The 17,315-nt window shown below is 48.1% G+C and overlaps 1 protein-coding gene across 1 annotated transcript in view; it reads left to right on the top strand.

The window, feature by feature from the left end:
- LOC143353154 (zinc finger protein rotund) overlaps window positions 1-16,158 on the top strand; it is a 236,837-nt gene extending 220,679 nt beyond the window's left edge. Inside the window, exon 6 of the mRNA XM_076786255.1 lies at window positions 7,116-16,158. Within this exon, the coding sequence (XP_076642370.1) occupies window positions 7,116-8,264 (1,149 nt within the window). The 3' untranslated portion in view covers window positions 8,265-16,158. The remainder of the gene's footprint in view (window positions 1-7,115) is intronic.
- Window positions 16,159-17,315: the final 1,157 nt, after the last annotated feature.

Here is a 17,315-nt window from a genome sequence, read left to right as displayed (position 1 = left end):
TAAAGGAGCAGTAGGAGAAATACGACAAGTTAATTGGCCCAGCGAAACAGGTTGATCTTTTTAGGTGGTCATAGAAAAATCGAGGGAACTGTAACGTCGGCAAGGGGGCCGTGCTATCGATTGACGGTTTTCGGGGAAGCATAAACCGCCCGTAGTCGAAAGATTGATCTTTCGCAAGACCGGCAGGCCGGGAGCAGCGTGTTTCGCGCAGCCATTCCCTCGAGAGCAATAACATTTTATTAACGAATAAACGCGATTGCTGTCGCGAGGCTCGCGACGTTTTCGATAACCGTGTAATTGCGCGTGGCATTAACCGCGCGGACGATTTTCGCGAAAAGAGGAAGAGAGAGAACGAAAGAGGGAGAGAGGGGGGGGGGAGGGGAAGAGAGAAGGGCTCGTAGGGCTGGGACGCGACGAAATTAGATCGGCAGTAAAGGTTCTATCGGTCGCGGGGAATCGGCGTTAATTGGCTAGTTTACGGTCCCCTTATCCGCGCTCGAATTTACGAGCGAACGGGATTTTTCATAATGGCGGGGCTTGTTCTAACAGCGCAATGCAACAAACTACTATCATTATTATCATTATCTTGTCTCTCCCCTGCGCGAACAATATACGTTGGACTAGGAACACGGGGAAACAAGCTGCGGAATTGCTGAAACCTCGTCGCGTTACCGGCGATTATTTCGCAGTTTCGAAAAACCTGCAATCCACCGAGATTTCGTAATCAATTTTTCAATTACGCCAGCGATTTTATTTCCGAGGATGAACAACTCGCGCCCAACAGCGAACACCGATAATTTCTCCGAGGACTATTATTTAAAAGATTTGTTTCGTTAACGCTATTTTATCACGGAGCTCGTTCAATGTCTCAGATGCCATAAATATCCCGGACATTCGCGTTGACTTTGATCAATGCGAAGCAAAGTTTAATTTCTCTAATTCCCAACTAGTTAGATTATAACCATCTGAACGGATACAGGTGCGCGATCGACAGCTATAAATCAGTTATAGTAAATTAGCGAATATCGCCAGAATCGTCAGCATCCTCTGAAATCATCGGGCTATTTCTGATTGAGACTCGTTCTCCTCGAGCCTCCAAATTCCATTCGCGATAAAGAACTCCTTTGCACCTCTAGGGAACGGACACTACAAAGCTTTCGAGAGAAGACATTAAAACATTGATTCCCAATCAAATCTGTATATCCATAAGAAGCGTGTATCCATTACAATTGATTAGGCTGTCCGCGTCTGTTACAAGATAGAGAAGCCACTGAAACATTTCTTTTCCTCTGAAACAGTTTTAGTAGGTCGGAATGCAATAGATCGGTTGCTTTAATCTTTCATCTATGACCTGAAAAGAATACATCAAATTCAAAACAGTGGAAACATTTAACACTAGGTTTACGGAGCACTAAAAATGACTATCTTGCATTACTTTATAGAAACAACACGAATGTATCTGTCAAAATTTGTAGCAATATTTTCAATAATATGTACCCAAAGAAATCAATTTGTTAACACTAAACCTACCACGGTCAAAATGACCGGTATTATATTTTACAATTATTGAAACTATAAAAATTCAATTCAATAGTGAATAAATTTTCTTGTCCAAGCGTTTATTATAACGAAAATTACGGACAATCTCAATAAATGTATGGTTGCTATTTTTATAAGGCAATATTTACCAGATACTGTTAACGCTTGGTAGGTTCATCTCTACAATCTCAATATTCGCAAAATTAAAAATATATTAGAAATCTAGCGTTAAAGGATCCCGCGAATCTAGTGTTAAAGGATTTAGAATTACTGTTGAGAACCACTTCTAAGTGGTTAGAATTATATAAAAAGAGGAAATCAATTCCTATGTTGTCTTGCAATCTATTCAGACCGTTTCTACGGATGAAAATGGGCGACACCTGCGCAAAACATGTAGAATCGTGACACAGAACGTGTTAAATAGCTAAAGAAGTCTCGGTCCTCGTTAGCAGAAAGGACGTTGACGTTTATGAAGACGGGGAGAGGAAGCTGTGCCGGAAGTGAAGGGCCCAGAGGATCGAGCGTCTCCACGACTTTGAATCGAAACATGTCCCAGACGAATTTCCTGCTCGATTCCTTAATCCTCTCCGATTAATCGCTGGCTGGTCTCGCGGGCCCCGAAAGAGAGAGGCAACGTTCCACGGACGGGGCCCAGTAGAGAGATGGAAGGGGAGGGGTGGGGAGGGGAGGGGAGGGGAGGGCGAGAGAGCGATCGCGTTACGCGGGCCTCAAGTGCGAACTTGACACCGGCAAGGACGCGTTTCGAAAGGAGGAAATAAAAAATACACGGCTGGCCCCGGACCGTTAAAGGACGCGGACTCTTCTCTTGGCTGGCTCTCCCGGCTCTCGAGTCAGCTGTTGAAGACGCACGCAAACCCGACCGGGGCCGAATAAATCACGAAGTAAAAGGATCCCGCGATCGATAGACTCGGCCTCGAGAGCTACGCCGATCGCTGGTTTTAACGAACGTCTTCGCGCGATTCGCGAAACCGGTAACGGGACAGGCGAATTATTCCTGGCTGCCGGGCAGCTCTCTCGGACGCCTTTTGTTCCGACATTTTTATGCCTCGCGACTTTTTCGACGCAGCATCCTTGGGGTTCAAGGAAACCGTTGCGACAGGACTCGGAATTAACGCGTCGGGCTCCACGGGCTCGTTTGTACACGCTCGCATCGGACGCTTTGCCGATTTTTCTGCTCCTCTTAGCGTTCTTTCTGCCAACACATTATCCACGAGTATTCAGTAATTTTTAGAAGTGGCCCGCAAACTTGCTCTTAATAATCTAACAATTTCGTTTGGGATTATTGCATAAAAGATTTTTCAGGTTCCATTTGGTGGAGCAGGATTGTCGAAAAGCCTATTAGGCTAGACGAAGTGCTAACATTCGAATTGTCTACATCGATCGCGAAGACAAGATCAAATTCTTTTCGAGAATTATGCTAGGAATCGTTATAGGACACCTTTGTCCCTGCTTCAAAATTAAATCCAACCATTTCAGTGTTCGTTTCACAATCGAAGTACAAGATGCTCAAGATTCGATTGTCTTCGTTCCTTCAAGAGAGAACGCATTCAACGCGAGGAAGTTTGAAGGAAGAAGTAGATGGTCGGTGGAAGAATCGCCAGGGGCAAGGTGTAATTAGTAAACGTGCGAGACAGAACGGTAGAGAAGACAATTGCGTCTTGGTTGATCGCTACGCGAAATAATTGACGCGTTTCCGGTGGAGTCGGCCGCGTGGCAGGCAGCGTTTCCGCACAGCCGCACAATATGTCGTCGCGCAGATCACTCGCGTTAATTCGTTCCGCTCGGTTCGTCTCGTTCCTCGATCGGTCGGGAGTGTGTATCGAGAGCTGGCGTTCGATCCCGCCGCGATCTAGGATCCTCGTCGAAATCTCTGGTTTCCGGTGTAGCGTTCCGTGGCCATAACGGTCCGATGCTCCCGTCATCGATCATTCGTGGAACCGATCCAGTCCACCGGAGGATATTTCGCCCAGCGAGAAATTCGTTTGCCGATCCAACCGGTGCGGTGGACAACTAGCCCTCGAGCTTTGACTAAATTATTGCCATAACGGTTGTAAATTTGTAACGGTCTGGAACCGCATAGTTCCGCCTCGGGAGATCGTTGTCCAAATCACGGGCATACAGTTTCCTCTCTCTCTCTCGTCTATCTCCCTGCCTCCGTGTGTTGTTCGTTCTCTCTCGCAGGACAATCCGCTCGAATTTCGTCTCGACTCCGCGATCCTGCTGCTACGACTTCGACCTAATTTGTAATCAGGTTTCTTTCGGACTGGACCGGCACACGGCTTCTGAAAAATAGAACTTTCCGCTACTCCTGCTGCAGGAAACTTTTCACCCGGTTGCAATCGTAATCAATCTTCGGAGCGACCACCTCAAACATTCGAACATCTTCGAACTTGGAACTTTCATCGCGTTACCTGAAAATTGTCAATTTTATTTTCCACTTGGAACCGATAGCTTCGAGCTACAGTGTCTCCGAGCGTTCTATCATACTCGAGGATTTTGCAGCTGCTATATCAGCTGAACATTTTCGATCTTAATCACCGACCAACTTCCAAGCATACTCGGAGCATTACGGCAAACATCTTCGAACTTTAGTACAATCCTTTGCAAACTTTTTCTCGTCTAAAATGTCTTCATCGTATCGCAGAACAACATCTTCTTCTCAATTTTCTTACCCAAGTCTCTCGATCTAGATTCGCGGCGAACTTGTAAGATACTCGAGACAGCGAAACAGATTGTCTTGCCAACACTATCCTGTTTGTTGACATTGCTCCACAGGGCGGTTGAAGCGTCGATAAATCGCGTCGAATGATTTTCGCAGGTCGTTTATCGCGTCAGCGTGTTTACGATCGAGGAATCGCTCTGGGTTAAGGCTCTTAGCGGGTTAAGAAGATGCAATGAAAGGAAATCCCTTCTTCCAGCGGCGTCTCGAAGTAGGAAGACCCCTTAAAAGTGTCGAGTCGATCCGCCGTGAACGCGAGCCGACGAATCGGATCATCGACATCCGTGTAAGAGCGCGTTATCCTTCGAAGGCCGTCGATCGTAGCTCTACGATCTGCGATCCTGGGGCGTGGCACGGACCGATCCGTCGCGTCGCGTTGATCCAAGAAAGGAGTCTATCGTTTTACGTAACGATCTACAGACCACAGCCAGAAAACCGACGCCTTCGCATCCTTCCTCCTGTATATCCTCGTGGTCCTTTCGTTTTACTCGGGCATAACGCCGTCGTCCTGCATTTAGCCGTGGATCTTGAACTCTCGGCACAATTTCGAATGAATTACTCGTTGCATCGGCCCTTTTCTTCGTCTCTCCTCGTCTTTCTTTGTGTTCGTCAAGGAAGCTTTAGAGAACCGGAAGGATTATTAATGAATAGACTGTGCGGATCTTTGTAGCTATTGAATAAAAATTGTCCGAGACAGCTAGCAGCCGTGAAAAACCGAAGTTAAATGAAAGTATATTCCTTTTTTCTTTCAACAGTAGATTTATGAGAAAAATCAGTTGTAATTTGAAACATCGGGGTAGATTGAAAGAATCGAGAGACCAGTACAATAATTGAAGAAAGAAATCCTTAAGCGGCTCCCTGTTCTTTGCAACAGACGCAGACATGTTTTATTTCGCGTTCTATTTTCTTCGGAATTATTTAAGAGCCTTGAGCATGGTCTACTCCTTCGAGGAAAATATTTTGCAACGTCTTCACAATTTTGCGTGTGATCTATTCATGGTTTTCGTAAATGCGTAAAGAGTCCGCAGTCTATCAACCCGGAGGCACGATTCGATCGAAACTTGGCATCTTCTGGAAAAGGATTCAGCGAAGAATTCCGTTCCGGAGAGTCACGGGGGGAACTGGTCCAGCTCGGGATCCTTTCGTATAGTCGGTTTTCGCGGAATCGTCGAGTTTGTTTCCGACGCGGAATGCGTTTCCTTCTGGAGGTATCAATTAGAGATCGGACAAATTAGAGCGCCGGGCACGGGAGTCGATATCGATAGCTCGGTTAATCGCGAGGAATCGTGGCCGATCGTGGAGCTCCTCTTCCGTCGTTGGTTCGTTCGCTGCCGAGGACGAGAAGAGAAGAGGCGCGCGAGAGGATCGAGAGAGGACCGAGAGAAATAAAAGGAGGCATTTAAGGCTGCCTAGACCGAGAAGGAACGACCGACTACCGTACAAAGAGAGCCGAGAGACACGAGTCGAGCGAAAAAGGAGCGAGGAGAACGCGAGACGCGGAGGAACGATGGAATAAAAAGAAGGGAAGGGGAATTAAGAGAGGAAGAGGGAACAGAAGGAGACCGAGGAACAGAGAGAGAGAGAGAGAGAGAGAGAGAGAGAGAGAGAGAGATCTCTATGCGGTAGCCGAAGCCAGTCAGTCAGGTATGCCTGGAGGCTAGGCCATGATAGACAAGGTCATCCTCTCCCCGCCTCTACACGTACACGCTCCGGCTACCGCCAATCCTCGTTTACATTTTATTTATTTATAAATATACCGCGGCGCTCGGCTAATGCGCCGACACACACGCACATGCACAACCTCGCCGCCGAGGAAAGAGGAAGCGGAGCACGCTCTGGAAGGAGAACCGAGACACGATGGAACCCCTTCACCTGTCGATCCGCCACGTTATTCGGCTGTTCGGGGCGCGAACTCGACCGTCTCGGGCGCCCTGCTTTTTGCAATCACTATACACGCTGCTGGCAACCGTCGAACATCGTGATTCGCGGCCTGGGAGTTATTAGAAAATTTTCTGACCGATATAATATTAAGTCAGTGGAAAAGTTCGTGCCCGATTCTTTGCCTTTCGATACGAAATCGGGCACGGACTTTTGCACTGACTTAATTATCATGATTTCAATAAGAACGACAGTCATAGGTATAGACCCGTTCGAACCCGTTACTTTGAGATCAAAGTCCATCCTTTTACCGAACTGAATCTAAATAGCAATTTAAACTAGATGCTAAGATATTAAAGAGATCAGGTGAGACGCAGCACTGGTCGTTCGAGAGTTAATAAGAACAATACCGGTATCATTGAGCTGGTACTTTAATGCTAGTATTTTTGAACTGGTGCAAAGTGGAGCTCCTCCGGTACGAAACGAGTCTTCGTCACGAAACCTTCGATATTTAATTCTCTCCGCATCCTGTCCCTTTAAATTATTATCTCACGGCACCGCTGGCTACCGGTCTACCTTCTGCATCCCCTAACGAGCCTGCTAGCCGAGTATCTCGCTCCAGTTTCTGTGGAATTCGTCTGTAAGGTGGAACTTGTGCACATACGTAGTACCATTTTCGTTTTCTTATCAACACTTTGGGCGCCCCGTCTCCCGGAAATGGGATACCGAATTGGTGGTCCAGATTTATAAATGAATTTTAACGTTGATGTCTCGAGTATAGGGAATTTGGTAAACTTTGATTTCCCCGAACAAATGATTTTTACTTTATGGAATTGTTTAGGCTTTCGAGCTGGCGCTGAAAGTGTTGACGAATGAGAATGAATGGAAAAGCGGGCAGACGTAGGTGCGAGTGGTGGAGAAGCGTTCGACTGACCGAGTGCCGATTTCCGTTTTTCAGATCTTCGGTAGCAAGGCGGACCTGCAGCTCCACACGCAGATCCACATGCGCGAGGCGAAGCCGTACAAGTGCACCCAGTGCTCGAAGGCGTTCGCGAACTCCTCGTACCTGTCGCAGCACACCAGGATCCACCTGGGCATCAAGCCGTACCGCTGCGAGATTTGCCAACGGAAGTTCACCCAACTGAGCCACCTACAGCAGCACATCCGCACGCACACCGGCGACAAACCGTACAAGTGCCGGCATCCAGGCTGCACGAAGGCGTTCAGCCAGCTGAGCAACCTACAGAGCCACTCCCGTTGCCACCAGACCGACAAGCCGTACAAGTGTAACTCCTGCTACAAGTGCTTCTCCGACGAGCCGAGTCTGCTCGAGCACATACCGAAGCACAAGGAATCGAAGCACCTGAAGACGCACATCTGCCAGTACTGCGGCAAGAGCTACACGCAGGAAACCTATCTGGCGAAGCACATGCAGAAGCACGCGGAAAGAACGGACAAGAGACCTCCGATCATCGGGACCGGTCTCAGGCCGTCGATACACGCGATGGCCGCTCACCATCAGGACCACTACTGGCCGAAAGTCAGCCCGGACTCGGTGATCTCGGATCTGCACGAACGACTGCCCCATCATCACACCGACTACCATCAGAACCAGAACCCGGAGATGCTGTTGCCCGGCCACGGTCACCGGGCCGACTCGATCGAGAACGACTCGAGGCAACAGACGCCACAACCGGGCGGCAACCATCATCCGAACAGCAGCTCGGCGTTCACGCCGATTTCCTCGATCTCGATCAACTCGATCTCCTCGATGCAGCACCCGCTGAACCCGTTGAACCATCTACACTACCCGGGCAGCCATCATCCCGCCTCCAGGCCGTACCTCTACGAAGCGTTCAACACGACGCAGAAATCCTCGCCGGCCTCCTCGTCGTCCGGCGTCACGTCCGGCACGACCAGCAACCAGAACGCCACCTCGTTCCCCAACCAGCTGATCAGCCTCCATCAGATCAGGAACTACGCCCACCAGCCGAATCTCGGCAACCTCGGTAACCTCGGGAACCTCGGGAACCTCAGCAACCTGAGCAACCTCAGCGCGACGATGGAGAGCCACGCTCTCCTCGGCGGACTCAAGGAGAAACAGTAACTCCGGCTGGTCTTGGAGATTAAGCGCAACAACCATCGCTGCTGTCTCTGCCCGATTTCTTCTTCTGCGTTACACCTCTCCTACTTTCCGCTGCCCTATCCTCCTCTGTTTCCTCTGCATCGCAGAGTAACGGACAACAACCTCTTTCTCTCAACCTCGTTCATCACCCATCGATCTCCGCGGATCACGCGCGTCCACGATCCCGTGGATCCTAACCGCGAGGGTGGCTATTCGCTTCGAGGCTCGGTTTCGGCTCGCTCTCCTGTTTTCATTTCTTATTTTTTTTTTTACATTTCAAGTCGCATCGGACGCACTCACGGCGGTACCTGTAAGTGGAAATCGACCGTTTGCGAAGAGGATCACATTTTTTTCTTTTACATTTTTAAGGCTACTGCTTTCTTTCGTCGCGTGAAAGCGAATCGTCCGGTTCGATGGGACAACGTGTGCGTGAGAGAGAGAGAGAGAGAGAGAGAGAGAGAGAGAAAGAGAGAATGCTGATCGACTGAGCGACTTTTAATCGTTTTAACGCGACCGGGCGTCCATGCACGAACGGGCGAATACATATTAGAAAGGCTCGATCGCGCCGCCACGAATCGGCGGGATCGATCGAGCAGCTCGGCCGTTGATTAACTTTCACGCTCGAAGTTTGTTAGAAAGTAGTACTCGGGAATGATTACCGGGTAACCGCGTTTTCCCGGTAATCTTCGGAACGAAGTTCCGCGGCAAATAGTCACCCCGCAGTCGAAGATGATCCCGCCGCCAGGCGAGAATCCTCTACCCTGGTCTACTTTCGTGGCTCCTCTCCTCCCCCCCCCCTCCCAGTCCCATCCTGTCCCGTTCCGCGATCGCCTCCTTCTTCGTCCTTTCACAACCCACCCCCCCCCCCCAACGACGATCTCCTTAGGTTAATTGTCGAGCCTTCTCCGACGCAGAGGCCACCTTCTCTGTTCGACGCTTAGCCGGTCCCAGCGATGATCGTAAAAATCGTTTTCCTGTTTGTATTTTTTTAATCGTACTGTAAGCTCCCAGGCGAAAGAGGATCGAGCGGGACTCGGACCCGCGACTTCGGGGCTCGTCTGCCATCTTCGTCGTGTAGCCAAGCTTTTCACAGGCTCGGACATTTCTGAAGGGTCCAGGCAGGCGTTGTCCTGCTGCTCCCCAATTCTCTTGTTCGTGGTGTCTGCGCGTTTTCTTCTCTTTTCTTGACCAGCGTGGTCCTCGCCGCTGATCGCGATGTCCTAGGAAAATGAGGAAAATGATCCGACCCTTCTCGAAGGAAATCGAATCTTTCCTTATCTTTCAATTTATACATATGTTTATATGTAACATCTGTGACAATCTAGCTCTTTGAATCTTTCTCATCCCTTTAACCGACGAGTATTTTATCGTTTTCCGTATAAGATTGATACGAATTGGAGTTTTTTTGAGATTTCAAATCATCTTTCAACGTATTTGTTTAACGGTTTCTCATGGAAGTATTTTTATTATTTCAATAATAAGGAATCGAAATGTGGAAGCTCGATGGATCCAGCATTAACGTTTAAGTGGACTTTAAATGTCGTTAACGAATTCTTAACGAATAAGAATCATTTTTACTTGACAGTATCAGAGTCGCTGTCACACAGAGAAGGCTCACCTACGTCTTTAAACAGTTACGCACACCAAATAATTATCAGTTTAAAGATTAGGCGCCAACAGTCCACCTAAGGGTTATCACGTTTCTTCAAGTCTTAAATTTTTTTATATCGGAGAGTACTCTTTGTCTCGTGAGAAACTATAAGTCGATTTCAAGTCCATAAGTTGATTTAATGTTCCAAAGTAACACGTACATTTGAAAATATACGTGCTTTCGGTGTTTAATCCTCGATCGTCCGTTTTATTTTCGCATTTACCATTTTTCTGGCGCTGCCCTAACTCAAGCTACCTCTTCTCTCACTCTCCCCTCCCCCCCCCCCCTCCCAGTCTCTGTCTCTGTTCTCGCGTATCGAGCAAATATGCAGTTTACGCGTGTGCTCGCGCGTAACTCCTATTTAAAAGGTGCGTGCGACGCTTATTCTCCTGTTACTCTTTCCCCGGTTCTTTCTCTCCATCTCTCTTTGACACATATACAGACACGCACACAGAAATGTACGCACACGTACACGGTCTCATGCTCTTCGTTAATTATCCCGTTGCGAGCGAAACGTCCACTCGACCCAGAAAGGTGTGCCTACTACCCCCTTCCGCCTTCGAGGGGGCGAGAGCTACCCCTTGGAAAATAGGTGTACTTCACGGCACGATTTCTCCTGGCTTTTGCTATTCCCTCTTACGAGCGGTGCTCCTGGGAGGTAGGAACGTGAAAAGAACGGAATTAACGCCGGCCCCATCGACTCCTCTCGTTCCGATTTCTTTTTCTTCTTTTTTTTTCGATTCCCCCGTTTTCGCTTGCAGAGCTACAAGGAGGCTGTCCTTCGCGAACACGATCGCGAAGTAATGTGGCACCGGTCTAAAAACAATACACAAAATTCATTCGACTTCACAGTTCCTTTCTTCCTTCCTTCTTTCGAGAATCGACGCCCCTTTGACCGGCGGGAGGAAATTTGCTGGGGGCTCGATGTCGCGTCGATTCCAAGGCTGCAGTTTCGGTATCGAATCTGATGAGGCGCTTGAAAAATTCACCGAGAGGTAATGCAGCCACCACGTTGCATCGCTCCGCACAGATAACGCTTCGCTGAACATGCAAAAGGACCGCCAGATCTTGGAAGAACGGCTCGCGATCAAAATTTCAGCCCTTAACCCTCGCGCAGGCAATCCGGGTATCCTGTTGCCCGTTTTCTATATTCCTTTTAACAATTTTCCACGTTCCTCTGGCAATACAAGATCGTTGTGAATGTACATTTATTTTCTCGATCGTTTATTTTCTTCTCGATACTAAAGCTTTCAAATTAGTTGTTAACCCTTTGCGGTCCTATACCGAGCCAGACTCGACGTTGACTTTTGCAGAGCAGTATAGTTTTTTAGTTTATCGATTCCCATTATATTCGTCAATAATGTTACAAGATTATACGCTGTCCGAACAGTACTAAATCAGTTAGTCGAGCTTCTGAAGTAAAGCAGAGGGAACACGTTGGACCGCAAGGGGTTAAATTTCGTTGGCCATACGCAAGGCTTGAATCTATCTGTTATAAAAGTCGGGGGACTCATTGGTTGTGGTGCTTGGAGCGTTGGTTATACGCCGGTCGACGAGTCTCGAAGTCGCAAATTCGAGTTGCACCTGCTGAATCCTTTCTTTTCCCTAGGATCCTATAATTTGGGTGCTCGTGGGGTGTGCGGGAACACCGATGACAGGGGTAGACGATAACGCGCAAGAGGCAGAACCGCTAAAGACTAGAGAAATTGCTATAAGAGGCCGTGGAGAGGACACTGTTCTCTCTGTCTCTCCCTCTCCCCCCCCCTCTCTCTCTCTCTCTCTCTCTCTGGCGAGAAAGAGGCGAGATGGTTGAACAAACGAAAAACGAAACGACGACGCGAGCTGTGATTCTAGAGCAAGATGGCCGAATCGGAACCACCCCTGACCTTTTTTCGGTAACAGTACGACGGGGGCGGCTAGGAAAATAATTCGAGAGAGACGGTGTTAGCTAGTCGACGAGTCTCGAGCTCGCGGGTTCGTCCGGTCCTCTGCCCTCTTTTCCCTAGGATCCTACGATATATATGTAAATAAACGAATAAATAAATATTATATATTATTATTAATTGATTGATTAATTAATTGATCAATATTCGGTAGGTGCGTAAGCTAACGAGAGGATGGATAGAGACTCTCTACTGAAGATATTCTAAGTACCTTGTCTAACGAGTGCAAGAGAGAGAGAGAGAGAGAGAGAGAGAGAGAGAGAGCGAGAGAAAACGAATGATAGCGAGATACCAAGTGCGTGCGTGAGTGGGATAGAGCAAGAAGCAAGCAAACGTTGCCCAAAGTTATTTACGATAATTTCTTGTTTCGTAGGAGCGCGTTTCCGTTCCGAATCCGCGCGCCGTCTTCGATCGACTTCGACGATTTTGACGCTTTGACTACCGGAAATGTGTTAGTAAAATTCCCAACGACTGTATAACGAAGAGAATTTGTTCAACAATCTTCGGCTAATATACATTTCTTGAAGAAACGATCACCGGTAGGTAATGCGTTAACTACTCTCTCTCTCTCTCTCTCTCTCTCCCTCTCCCCCTTCCCCTTTTTCTGCTACTGACAGTCCTATTCGTTAACTATTCGGTGCAATGTTTCAACATCGAGTACTCGCGTCGGAGTGGATCGTTGGCGGCCGAGGGAAGCGTAGAAAATTTTTCAAGGCGTCGCGTCGAGAGGAGGAAGCACGCCGGCGAAGAGGAACAGAGAGAAGGGAATAGAACACGTGTATACTGTAGATAATTTCTTGTTACGGCGTCGCACGTGTCCCGTCCACGAGGCTCCATTCTTTCCCGAAAAATCGCCGCGTTTTTCCTTTGATTTCTACCCCTTTCGTTTTTCCCCTCCCATTCTTCTCCGAAAGACTCCTTTGATTTTCACCCCTTTCGTTCCTAACGCCGTGCTCCATTTTCCCAAATTCAAAAGAAGCACTCGAACGTTCCAAGACGGAGAGAAGACAAGAGCACAAGAAAGAGGAGGGAAGCTCTGTGGACGTGACGCGTCGACGCCCCACCTGTGCTCAAGTTGTTTAAAAACTATTAGTTCGTTACTAAGACGATGAACGAATGGACCAACGCGTGCGTGAGAGAGAAAGGGAGACGAATCGACGAGCGAACGGTCGGGGAGAATGCGTGTGTGCGAGAAAGAAAGCGAGAGAGAGAGAGAGAGAGAGAGAGAACGAAAGGGACAGAGGGGCGAGATCGAGAGATCTCTGTGGTCGAAGAAACACAGGAGATCACGTTTTTGGGCTCCCATCGGCGATTTCCACGATTTTCCTCGAGAGGGGACGCGATCGAGGAATCGAAAAAAGAAAGTGAAAGGGTTGCGTGGGCAAACAGAAAGAACCGGAAAATGAATTTTCGAGGGAAAACTGTCGTCGATCGTTTCCCCTTTTTCTCGTTGGTCTTCAGCGAAATCGTTCTCAGGGGGAGAAAAGGGGGGCGGGGGGTAGTTTCTACGGGAAGAGACGGGGACCAGTATCGAGAGTTTAGTTTCCCTGGGGGGTTGTGGGTGGGCGGTTGTTACAGTGTCAGGTACCCCCGCGCTTTAATTGTGATCCTTTTTCTGTCTACCCTTTAGTTTCATTGATGATTATTTTATTAATATTATTATTAATATTATTATTAATTATTATTAATTATTATTATTATAATTATAATTTCGTTTAATAAACTATCACGTTACAAAGAACAGAAAGCGTATGTTGTCGAGTGTGTGTGGAAGAGGAGAGACGCGCCCGGTACAGCGTGTTTCCTGTTCAAGAATTTTCTTTTCCCTGACGAGAAGACACCAAACATCTCCCACACCCACTTCCACCTCCACCTCCACCAGCCACAACCAGGCAACCTTCCTCGCCTTCTTCTTCACCGGTGAGTCCTTTAGGCTATATTATTGTTTTCGTCTCCGTTCGCGACGGAATGGAGGGGGAAACGTTTTTAGCGTCGCGTATGAATATTTTTGTTTTCGTCGACGGGGACCGATCGTTACCGTGGTGGCGGAGAATAAATTTCGAAAAAGGGGTGTTTCGCAAATCCTCTTAAGAGTATCCCCTTTCCTCCCCCTTCCCCGTGTGCGACCCTGTTTTCGCTCAGTTGTTTGATTCGCTCGTTCTGCGAGCAAATTCGCGGGAAAGATGCCGTCCATTGTGCTTTCGCGAGAGAGAGAGAGAGAGAGAGAGAGAGAGAGAGAGAGAGAGAGAGAGAGAGAGAGAAAGGAGGACAGAGCGGCGAGGGGCGAAAGGATCGTTCTTCGATCGCAGACGTGTCAATTGTTATCGATTAATAGCCGAGAATCTCATCCCGTTTGCTTTTTCGAAAGATCTTCAACAACCGAGGGAGACAGAGAGAACTTTTCTTTTTCCGTCGATGTGCCAATTAGAGAAAGATCGAAGATCGCGTTCGCCCCCCCGGATCGACGGATCCTTCAGCCGCTCGCGCGACGACCGGATGCGGGGTTCCTTAGAGCGGAAATCGTTGCGTCGACGGTGGAGAGAACATAAAAAAAAAAAATACGAGGGATACGGTGAAATAGTCGCAATGTGCTCGAGGTCTGTCGAAAGACAAAACACAGGTCACCTCCGTGACAATGCACCGCTCCCGACCAGTTTTTCTTCGCACAGTATGCCCTCTGTTCCGGGCCCATAAATCACTCCGGAGGACCCCGGGCACGATTTCTCGGTCGAAACGGTTTTTTCATTACTGTTCCATGTCTCCCTTCCAGCCGGAAATTTTAATTCTCCCGATCAGTATAACGTCGCGATGCGTCCGTGCCGCCACGCGTTCGCGAGTTCTGTGAAAATAATCGCACTAGTAACCGCATTAAGCGCGGTTAGAGCAAACGAACGGATGCTCGTTCGACCCCCGAATTTTTATTCGCCGAACGTTCAGAATGCTTATTCGACATCATAAATATTAACAAATTCTACATTCGCCGAATGTTCAGCTCAATAGATCATTTCGACATACGGTGCGTACGACGATACGTTTATCGTAATACTATAGTTACATTACATAAATACTTGACAATGAGCACGAATTTGTTGTGAAGCGGGGGGAGGGCAACGAGCATTCAGTTTCACGACCGTGTCGAGTGATCTTTCGTTCGCAATTTCGTCGAAAGATCTATCGTCGATCGAGGTTAGCGCGGCTCGAAATCGTTTTCGCGAGAAGAGATCGAAGAGGGAAGACGGAAGACTGGGAACGTGTGCGCGCGCGCGCGCGCGTGTGTGTGTATTGTGCGTGCGAGTGGACAGGAAATCGGCAAGCATCGAACGTCGGAGAGACTGAGAATGAGAGCGAGAGAAACATGGAGAGAATCGTGTAGGCATGGTAAGCAAAAAAAAAAACAATATATTGATTATATTGCGTGGTACGAACAGAACTGTGATATTTTATTGTATAAATTTACGGTAACAAAAGAAAGAAAGAGACAGCGAGAAAGAGCGAGAAAGAGCGAGAGTGTGAGCGAGTGAGCGCGCGAGAGAGAGAGAGAGAGAGAGAGAGAGAGAGAGAGAGAAAGTTCGAAACGAGAGAAGAAACGACGGAGAAAAACGAAGAACAAATCTCTAAACGGATATACTTACGCAGAGGCGGGATAATACTGTATTTTACAAAGAAGTGCATCCTTAAGCCATTTAAACGCAATCGCGCACGAGTATCCCTTTGAAGATTGAGTCGTTTTCGATTTCGGGGTGAGGGAGGAGGGACAGAAAGAAATTTCGAGCCGACATGACAGCGGGAAGAAGATAATCCTCCGTTCCGGTCCATTCTCAAACTGAAAAGGAATACTCGGCCGTTTTTCGGGCCGAACGCGGAGCCCTAGTGTCTAATCGTTTCCTGTTTGTAAAGTATATATATAGATATATAATATAGATATATTATATATGAATTAAATGTTTGATAAGCAAGAGAGAGAGAGAGAGAGAGAGAGAGAGAACGGAAGAGAGCGAGTGTGAAAAACGGCGAAAGAAACGGTGCGAGTTTGCGAGAGGAGATCGCGCGATTCGAATTCGCGATTCAAAGCGATTTTAAGCAGCACAGAGCCACGTGTACACGTGCAGAGACACACACACACACACACACACACACACACGGAGTACACATAATCGATAGCTAGAGAAGTAAGTAATTACGCTACGTCTGTAAAGTTTGAGAAGGAAAGTCCCACACTTCTCTTCGCGCTACCGATCGTCCCTAGCCCGAGCCCTCGTGAATAAAAAACGGAGAGAACGAAGTCGAAGTCGAATCTCATCGTGTTTCCTAATTCCTTGTACGAGACGGAGAGAGAAAGAGATAGTGTGAGAGAAGAAATATATTGAGAGAATCGTGTTTAATATAGTGAACAAACAACTGTCTGTCAATTCGGGACGAGCGCCTACCGTAAAACGTTTGAAGGCTCGGCTTCCACCCCCCGATCAACGTTGATCGTTCCTCCGATGTCGAGGGTCGCTGCAGGATACCCGAAGACCATCAGACGCCAAGCAACGATACCACCCCCCCCCCCGCCCTAGAGAAATTTTCTAATACCGCTGACAGAAGATTTTCCGTCGAGACACGCGTAGACGACAATGCATTGGTGTCGCGCGCGCTACTCTCGTCAACGTTTTACAGTATCGCGCTCTCATTGAAATCCTAGATCGAGGATCTCGCTCTCGCAGTATTTTGTAACAGCATTCGCTCGGAACGAAGACTCCGCCGTCGGGTGTACTTAGCAATAACTTTCAAAATTCAATGCCGAGAGATCGATGAAATAAAGATGCTCGTGAGAAGAACCTTGATTCTGTCGACGCAGCGCGACGACGACGTTTATTACAGCGTTTCACAGCGGCGTATCTCGGCGGAACGAGAGGGCCCAGCTTGCACTCTCGAAAACTCTCCTGTTCCGTTCTAGTACTCCGACACATTCGAAGAGGGACGGAATCGCGTGCCTCGAACCGGCTCGCAGAAAGATTGACGGAAAACGGAACGGAAAACGTGTCCAGCTGGATTATCAATCGCACACCCTGAACGCGATATACATACAATGAACGAGAAGGACGACACGCGCTCGTCGCGTCGAATCGAGTCGAGTCGAGTCGGATTTATAGGGAAGCGATCGCAGACAAATCAAGAACGAAACCTTTTCTTTCCGATGCGAGCACGACCACGGTACAAAATATTAAGGAGGAGAGGAAAGGATCGGAAGAACGCCCTAGGTGCGATCGAGATTCGCGCAGGAAGTTGAGCATCTAAACAATGGGATTATCCCAGAAGGTGCGGGAATCTTTTCGAAAGTTGGTGTGCAAGCTGATATAGGTCGGTGAGAGGAGCTTGCTTGAACAACGTCGTTGCATTTATTATATTCGCAATTTTCGAAAAGAATCCGACAGTTAGAACGGAGGGGTGCGAATC

This window comes from Halictus rubicundus, chromosome 1, assembly GCF_050948215.1.
Source record: "Halictus rubicundus isolate RS-2024b chromosome 1, iyHalRubi1_principal, whole genome shotgun sequence".
NCBI classification, from domain to species: Eukaryota; Metazoa; Arthropoda; class Insecta; order Hymenoptera; family Halictidae; genus Halictus; species Halictus rubicundus.
The sequence above is the reverse complement of the archived record's forward strand: the minus strand, read 5'-3'. Positions and strand labels throughout refer to the sequence as shown.